This window comes from Amia ocellicauda, chromosome 3 (assembly GCF_036373705.1).
Source record: "Amia ocellicauda isolate fAmiCal2 chromosome 3, fAmiCal2.hap1, whole genome shotgun sequence".
NCBI lineage: Eukaryota > Metazoa > Chordata > Actinopteri > Amiiformes > Amiidae > Amia > Amia ocellicauda.
Window position 1 is genome coordinate 48,314,134 of NC_089852.1, and position 9,607 is coordinate 48,323,740.

At 36.1% G+C, this 9,607-nt stretch overlaps 1 protein-coding gene across 1 annotated transcript; it reads left to right on the plus strand.

Annotated features, from left to right (window-relative positions):
* Positions 1-1,038: 1,038 nt before the first annotated feature.
* On the plus strand, positions 1,039-9,011 carry ufm1 (ubiquitin-fold modifier 1). The gene is made up of 6 exons (XM_066699796.1): positions 1,039-1,301; positions 1,416-1,472; positions 3,347-3,404; positions 5,035-5,074; positions 5,509-5,541; positions 8,224-9,011. Coding segments are annotated over exons 1-6 (258 nt in total). The 5' UTR covers positions 1,039-1,299; the 3' UTR covers positions 8,292-9,011.
* Positions 9,012-9,607: the final 596 nt, after the last annotated feature.

Here is a 9,607-nt window from a genome sequence, read left to right on the forward strand (position 1 = left end):
CTGTCAACTACAATAAAATAGTTAAAGAGATTGTTTTGATCTTAATCTTAAAACAAGTGGAATAAGATAACAAATAAAATGTATTGATCTTATGAAAAATAGTTCCAAAATGGTCTCATTATTTCTGTAAGGTTGGGTTGGGCTATATGTCTCCACACAACTTTTTTTTTGGTTGTTTGTTTGTTTTGAAATCCTATTGTCATATTTATCTTAATATCTGAAAAGTTTATTTGTGCTCCTAGGGGGATGTCTTTGTAAATTTGATCCATTTGGTATTTGTTTCGATCTTATAACGTAATGGTGTCCAAATAATAATTTAAAACAACAAAAAACAGATATGAAATGTTAATTGCTAAATATGTATAAATCAAGAAGAAAAGTATGAGTATAGTAACTTTGTTTCGATTTTTGCAGTTTGAGAAACTTTTTTTTTTACTCTGTGGATCAGTGTGAATGGAGTTGACAGTTATTACATGATGGATCATTCTTGTTGCTGCTGTGAACAAATGTTTATTTTATGTAAGAATATATGGAAATAACAAAAACAAAAAAATCACCATACATATACATAAACCCCCACCCAGAACCTTTTATAGTATAAATTATGCAATGTTATGATTATAATAAACATAAAATAAGTAAACCAGTATCTGACTTAGTTCAAACAGATCATTGAGGTAACACGTGCAAAGGTCGAGGGATGGAGCAGTATTTTGGGAAAGTGTACTTTGGTCCATAGTTTCCTTCACTATATACATTTATCCTACTTAAATAGTGTTAAATAGCAATCTACATCTAAAATGTGATTGGCTCATGGCAGCCATGTTGTTTTATGCAACTTTTAATCTTTTTACTTTTAGGTAATGGCCATAATACAGGAACTCACCACGTATTTCAATACAGCACAGTCGCATCTACTCAAACTAACGTTTGGTCACATTTCGGGAAATATTGACTGAGCACGCCTCCCCACACATAAAACATATGCGCCTCTCTTCCTGATTATACGGTACAGCGGATTATAGGAACCGAAGGATCTGCCTGCTCGGAAATGAATATTTTCTGACAACATATCGAAACTACAGAGGATGTAATTAATACCAATTCAGTAATAATATAACCAATAGACATATTCTCGTTTTACGTGCTAAATAAATTAATCACATCAAAGTACTAGCAGCATTTTCCAAAGAGATGATCGTATCGGAAAGATGACGTGTAAGTCCGTGCGCCCCTCACTTCCTGGTTTGGCTAGGGCTGTGTGCGGAGAGCTGACAGGTGGACACAGGCACTGGAAACATGTAAGTTCAGGTGTATATTTTACAACTGTACACTTGTCATGGTGGGGGGGAGGGGTGTATTAGAAAATGTCAGCATTTTATTGTAAATGTAACTGTATACCTTACTTCCCTTAGGTCAAAGGTAACGTTTAAAATCACCCTGACTTCGGACCCTAGACTACCCTACAAAGTGTAAGTGACTGATCAGCAAATGTACTGCTGATCTGTGCTTTATTGATACAAATCTGCATGACTGTCACTGTGGCTATAAACCAGATGTATGCAAAGAGATGAGTGTTTGTGTTACTAGTTTTGTATGCAGTTAGACAGAGTGGTCACGCATCGTTTTCCTGAGCTCCAGTGTTTACATATGTTGTCTTCATACTTATACTGGCGCTTTCTTTAACATGCTGCCTAACTCACGTTGTATTGTTGGTCGGTTCCAACACGTTAAACAAATTTTAATGTAAGAATAAATCAACAAGTTTAGATAGAAATGCTGTTGTAGTTTTTAATCGTTTTTCACCATCATCTGCTTTGTACATCTGAAAATGGTTATTTTGTTATGTACTTAAAATTCACAAGGCATGTAACTGTCCATGAGAGAGAGAACTGAAGAGCCATATAACTTGAAGTTTGTCAGCAGTAGGTATAGGCTACAGTTCCATGCACCTTTAAGCCAACACTGTGTGTGTATGTATGTATTAATAAAACAGTTTCAAATTCCATATGTATAATTTTACGGTCACTCCCCCCCACTGTCATTGCCAGTATTCATGGTAACGTACATGTACCTCCACAATAGCTGCATAGCACAAGGCTGAGAGTATAACAGAGCAATTCACGATTCATTGAACTCAGATACCTCTCAGAACACTTATGGCATGGACTGGAGAGGCAAATCAAGAAGAGCTTGCAGAAACCAACTTTTGTGGTGGCCAACCCTGTTCCTGGAGAGCCACAATCCTGCAGGTTTTCCAGGTCTCTTTAAATTCCCAATCAATGGATGCCTTGCACACAGGGACATTTTGCCTAATTAAGACCCACAATTGGTTCAATTAAGCAGTTAACGATCTGGATAGAACAAAAACTTGTAGACCCTGAGGCTCTCCAGGTCTAGTGTTAGCCACCCCTGATTTATATACTCCCACTTAAAGTGCTTTCCTTTAGGCCAGGGGTGTCAGACTCCAGTCCTGGGGGCCTGCAGTGTCATCTTGTTTTTGTTACAGCCCAGCTCTAGCTCCTTAATTGGTCTAATTAAACAATGTAACACTTCTCTCCAAATGCAGAAATGGTCTGTGGGTTCAATGTGTTGAGTAATCAGGTATCATCTATACAAATTAATTATGAAAGTTTTAGATAAGCCTACCTGAGTCAATAATGACAGTAATTAAATAATTGGGAGCTCCTGTTGAAACAAAAACCAGCAGACACTGTGGCCCCCCATGACTGGAGACTGACACTGTGCTATATTTTGTTAGCTAGTAAAAAGTGTGATTATGGATGTTTTGATAGATTGTGGTCAGCATATACAATATTTCCCAGGGTCTGTTTTTGTTCTCCATACTTGCCTTATTTCTGTTCTGCAGCTTCATATATTGTGCGTGCATGCGTGTGTGCGCGTGCAGCCAGTGAGTGGGTTCATTAATTAGAAGTGTAAGATTTTGCAGCACTGTCCCTATCAAATCACATCAAACTTAATTAACACTTTTAATTGCTGGAAAGATTGCTATCTACATGAGTTCTTATTCAATTACTCTGTAATGGGTTTCAGCAGCACAGAATTGCAGGGATGTGATGTCTCCCCCCCATTCATAAAAGTACACTTCTCAGCTGTTTTTCACATGCAGGTCATGCTGTACCTATCCAATGGCATTCCAATTAATACAACAGTCATTATTAAATCCAGTTTGACACTTGGATAAAGCACTCTCAGTATTTCCAGAACTTTTTCAGTCAGAACTGAAAGAAATATAGATGTACCATTTAATGGCACTGTTTTCTCTTAATTTAATTAAATAAACAGAAAATGTTCAAGCCTATATATTTTTCCCCTTGTATTTCAGGTTAAGTGTTCCAGATAGCACACCGTTTACAGCAGTTTTAAAATTTGCAGCGGAAGAGGTGAGTACACTTGGCACGCCTTCCTAATTGCCAAAACCTTCAGCTTGTGTGCAGTGCATACTCCTACACTCGCTATTGTTTATAAATCGTTTTCAAATTGTATACAAAGAGAACTATTTGGAAAAATGAATTAAAGTGAACCCAGTTTTTACTTGGACATAAAAAAAAAAATGTGCCATGTTATCACATTCTGTTCTGCCCCTTGTTAATATTGAAGATGGTTTAGAGGGACTGTAAGAATATGAGACATATGATCGCTCTTTAGAAAAGCTTTCTCAGTGCTTTTGTGTCCATCCCTTATCCCAGTTATCAGTGCAGCTGCAGTGCTCTTCTTGGAGTTTCTGCCTCTGAACCGGTCATTGTATTTCGATGTTGCTTCTCCACTCTATCTCTCGCTTGAAATGATGAAAGACTCTACCTTTTGATGAATGTTTATTCCAGGAGAATTTGCCATTGGCAGGTATATTCAATTACAGCACCATAAAATGAAAATCTTATCTTGGTGCTGCCATATTATCACTAGATTATTGTTTGCTGACATTGGAGAAATAAAAAGTATAAATATAGAAGATGGAGTATTCCTGCTTGTTTTTGAGTTTAAAATAATGAATTGGTAGAGATGATGTACTTATTTAACTTAATCTCAGGGGTTAGGTAAATATATATTAAGCAGTGAAGTAAATGTATGATGGTGGGGGTGAGACAGTTTAGAGTGATTATGAACATTAAAAAAATAAGTGTTAAGAAATATTTCCCTCATACCTATTGAAATTAGCTCTTTCATTTCTTGCCCCAGAGCTGATAAATCAGTATATCAACATCATAACTACTCTTTGGATTTAATCCACTAAATGTAATTCCAAAATGATGTTTTTTTTATTTATTTTAATAATCAAGAAAAGACAGAGGTAGCCATGGAGATAGAGACAGATAATGCAAGGTTAAATCTTGTCCTTTTTCATTGCACTTGATTACCTCTTTGGCGCTGTGAGAATGTCGCCATCTTCTCTTCCCTGCTGTGTGCTCAGTTCACAATTTAAGCCATGGGTAATACCTGGGGGAGTTAAGCGATTTAGTCTCCTCTGTGTGGGCTGCGCACTGTGCAGCTCAGCGGAGACCAGCCATCTGTATTTTCTCAGTCGTGAAAACATGGGCATGAAATAAAGGGCGAAGTCTTCGACAAAACCAGTAACCGCAAGCATATTACGTTTCAGAAAAGAGTGAAACCCAGAGATTAATCATGTGCACGTTTAACTAGAAAACGTTAGAGTCTGGAATTTAGAGTACCTGGGTCTTTATCTGGGAAATTAGGGGTTAAGACTTACCAAAAACTGAACCTTCAGCAAAAGAACTTTCAAGGTAAAATAAAATTAGACAAAACAAAAATCAGCCAATTCATATTTCTTGTCTAGGTTCGGCTTTTTTTTTTTTTTTTATTAGATTATTATTTTCCATGTCACTTTACATTTTGTTCTAAATAGTTTGAGATGCCCAGTTTGTCTTTGCTTTTTGCATGTCAACTTTCTGCCATTTGTATTATATGTATGACCCTGTGATATTTTATTCAATTTCAATATTTTCCTTTTTTTTTTGTTCTTCTCTCCACCCACTCCCCCCTCCCCACCACCAGTTTAAAGTCCCAGCAGCAACAAGTGCTATCATTACAAATGGTAAGAATGTTTTCACGTTTCAAGTTTATTTTAAGTTATTTTTTAATGCATATGTATAGATGAACAATAGGTGAACAATAGATCACAGAGTATAATATTAAATTAAATTATCTTCTATTAAATTATATTATCTGACCAGGTGAAAGACTTTAGTAAAAATGTTTTCTTTCACATGTATGTATTTAATATCATGTCATTGATTTCCAGGGTTCTGTGCATTCTTACAATGATTTTGGAGAAAGTAGAAAAGTTTTCCTGGTTTAAAATCTTTATAGTGCTATATGTTAGTGCTAGTATCCAATTATATTGCCTTTATAGTTCTAATGGGTGGATTAATTGACTCACTATCCAGTGACTGATTTATAAATCTAGACATATACACAGATATAGACACCGATACAGATGTATTCATGTTTTGACATTGTTTATTACAGATGGCATTGGAATAAATCCAGCTCAGACAGCAGGTTTGTTTAATCTTCATACTAATTTCCTCGATGCTGAGAGCGTTTCTGTAACAGTGTAACTGCAAAGGGTTTTATGGATACATAATATTAATGCATGCAGCCTCATTTATTTGAATTTGCTGTTTAGATTTCTTATTTAATTAATTTAACTTTGATTTGTGGCATTAAGATAATCTTGAAATCTTCAGACTATGATAATCTTTTTTTGTATATATCATTAGGATGAACTACAAAGGCTTGAGTATGAGTTTCTTCACAAAAATGAAGCTTGGTTTTTCAAGGCTATGATCTCTAGCAGTCAGAAAGCAGATTCAAAGTTTAATAAAAAATTATCTTCAGTCCTTTCATGAATATCTTCTCTACCTTTGAAGAAAATTACTTTGCTCACGGTTCTTCATTTTAACATTAGGCAACTGCTAAAGGACTTCTGACTTTTTTTTTGTGTGTGTGTTATAATGTGTACACTAACTACTAGTATTAACTTATTAGTGTTAAGATTCTGATCGGTTTGTTTGTGTGTTCAATTTCTGGAGCCTACATTTTAATTGTAAAGAATTATAAAGTGCCCGACATCTGAATTGGCCCCTTATTTAATTGCTTCTAATTGACTCGACTATACTAGGCGCTTGTGTGTCATTCTCAGCAGGCAGCACTCCACCTCCTCCCCCTCCCCTCAGAAACTCTCTCTCTCATCACAGTGCAAGCCTTGAAATAAATAATGAATGAATGCAAACATTTCTACAGAATTTTAAGGAATATTACATTTGCACAGTTCTGTTGACACAAAGTGTGTGCACATCCGCATCAGCGTATTTGTCAAGACATGCAATGTTATTGGAATCTCATTTTCAAGGCAACGTGATGCTGCAGATTTCTAACTGGTTAGTTGCAAATACAGTACAAAGACCCATGATTATAGATAGAGTTAAGATAATATAGGATAGAGTACCCTGGGTATGTAGCTGTTGAATTGGAATATCTATGACGGACAATAGAAGAAAAGTTTGAAGAAACACAATTCCAAACTGTCCCATCAGGACACGCCCATATCGTATGTAAAAAGATACCGACAGTTCCCCAGACGCTTTATAATTATAGTTCAGCTCCAGAATGTAATGCATCAAATAAGTTTCAAAGAAAATAGGGTAAAAAAAAAAAGCATATTTATACTATTTAATTGTCCTTTAACTGCTTAATTACACTTAATTACCTTAAAGTGGATCTTATAGATCAGGCAGAAGCTAGGGGAGTATTTATTCTGTATTTACTATATTTAATACTATATCACTTTCATCAGTGAAATTTCTCAGTGTTTCCAATGAACCTGGTGTCAAAAGATCCAAGATCAAATTTGCACGTTTGTCAATCAAGCATTCCATTGACCCACATACAATATATGGAGTCAGTACATGTTATATGCTTTTAGGTACAGTTTAATCTAATAGTAGCCATGCTGCAAGCGATCATATATTATTAGAGAGCTTTGGTCAGATCAACTGGAATTAATATCAGTTTGACAGATTAAGTGCAAAGTTATTAATGGTATTCTATTGGGGCTATGTAATGTGTGTGTGTGTGTAGTAATTTAAGGCTTTTTTTCTGCCTCTGCACAATCAAATTGATACACATTTTAACAACCATTATGACTTAAAATATTAGAAACAAATTTTAAATAGGTAATATAAAGTAATGGATTTTTTTTTTTTTTTAACATTTTGGCTGCTTTCCATATCATGTTTTACAGGGAACCTGTTTCATTAAAACAGTGTTTTAAAATGCAAATATAACAATGCTGATCGCTTTGTTCTCTCTACGGATAGGGCTATATCTGAATGATCATTTCTTTTCAGTGTTACTCTTTAAGTGGGAGCAGGTAAAAGTACAATCGGCTTGCCAATTGTAATTAAGGCTTGAATTTTAATGTTTCTTGTTTACAGCCTGTGCGAGGAGTTCTTAATGGAACAATCGATTGGTGGGGGGAGAAAAAACATCCTCAATAGAAGAGTTTGTTCTTCCAGGCAGTATTATGAAAGAGCTATTGTGATGTATTCTCATCATAACAGGAAGAAACCCCACAGTGCATCTGGTTGTTTTCCCTAGAGCCGAGCGACTGTCCTCTCGCTATAACGAACAGCCTCCGTCTGCTTTGTCATATCAAAGGTAGCAGAATTATAGCTGACGGTGTTGTTCTCTGGCCAAAGGTGTATAGATCTTATTATTAATTTCCATTACAGAAGAGTTGCTGCCTACTTGCCCATCTTTTGATCAGAGTTGCTGACACAGGCTTCTATTTCTCTAGCCCTTCAATAACAACTGACAAGGATGAGCAGTACCTTTAAGTTGGATTGTAACTATGCATAATGGAAAAGGCTATACTGTCATTCTCGTTTGTTGCCTAGGGTATTAAAAGGTGGGCAAACGACAATACAAGACGTCTACTGCAATCCTTACTATCGTGCCCTGCAATCTGCAGATAAAATGTCCTCTTTCTACACGCAATACTTTCATTTCCTTAGCCTCTCAACGATGTAAACAGTGCATGCATATTAAATCTACTAAATCCATAGCAATGTTTTTCAAACTCTGTTTCAATGTCTGCTGTTAATGCCACATGATTGACATTCACCCTTTCCACATTTTTTTTTTTTTTTTTTTTTTTTGTTTCTTCTTGATTTCCTGTAGGAAATGTGTTCCTTAAGCATGGATCAGAACTTCGCATCATTCCCAGAGACCGAGTGGGAGGCTGCTAACCAGCGACACGGTGACTCATCGAGGAAAAGGGCGCATAGTCGCATCTTTTTTTAAACAGTTTATTTATTTTTGGTATTAAAATTCTCCTCTCAGTTCTGTTGTTAGAGAGTATCCTTCAAAACAGACAGAGATGACCTGAATCAATGCCCATATATCCAAAATGAAATGCTTGAAAGCATTTTCATATTAAACAAAATTAAATAACAATAACATTTTAGGTGGTATGTTATGTATTATTACACTTAGATGATGGGATCTGTAATGCCTTCTGACATTTAATGGATACTCCTACACTATAATCACTGATTCACACGCACACACTTAAAGGAAAAAGAAGACTAGAAGAAAGCGGTATTTACTGTCCTGCCTCTTTACCCTATTAACTGTTATAGGCAGCAGGGGAGTAGCTGATGTACTTTAGAGGAAGATTTTGTACCTCTGCCAAACCTGAATTGAGTTTACTGATTAAACATGATGTACACCGCATTCGTTTGGATTGATTTGAGTTTCCATTGGGGGGAGTTGGAAAGCCACCCATTTTCTCAGTCATGACTTCAGTTCTGTTTTTGATGTATACTTTCAAAGGCCATTTATTATGTCTTAAGGCAAAAAAAAAAAGAGTAATCACTGTTGTACATGAAGGCTGATTGATGACAGTAGAATTTCAAGCTATGACTGAAGTGTTTCCCATTAAACTTGTGCTTGTATCGAAAACCAAAGCAGTGCTGTATTTAATTGAAGCTCATAACAAGCGCCCTAATTGTTTCCCCAAAGCGTTCAAGACTGTCACTTTTGCATTACTCACAAAGTCATTTTCATATTAATATCGTGTTCTGAAATGCAAGTTCACAGAATGTAGGAATTATATGGGCTATTAAGCTATGTGAGATCATATCCACTCAAAAGCTGCTTTCAGGTAGTTTGGGACAAATTAGGTTTTGAAGCTAAACAGACTTGCAGATGACATATTCTAATTGTATTCATTAACTGATTCATTACTGTTGGATTACTTGGAAACCTGTTGGGTCTAGAATGAACCCTATTCAAATCGGTGTGTCGGCAGTTTAAATGCACTGTTAAACCTCAGAAATCTAGGAATCCCAGTTCTCTCGGGGATGTGAGAGTGTGAGGTTCCTATATTATCCAGTTCACTAAGGCAGAGCAGTGAATTTCCTGGCTTCTAAGTAAAAGGGGTATTCAGTTAGCAGTGATACTGACTTGAACATGTGGAAGGTGGTCTTCAATCTACAATTTAAAGGCACTGTTGACTGCTTTACTGGCGTACATCAGTGTTTCCCACAATAGCAATCAATCT

Coding starts and splice junctions, on each gene's coding strand:
- ufm1 (XM_066699796.1), top strand. Junction 5,075..5,508: donor AAGTGCTATCATTACAAATG/GTAAGAATGTTT, acceptor TGTTTATTACAG/ATGGCATTGGAATAAATCCA. Junction 5,542..8,223: donor AAATCCAGCTCAGACAGCAG/GTTTGTTTAATC, acceptor GATTTCCTGTAG/GAAATGTGTTCCTTAAGCAT.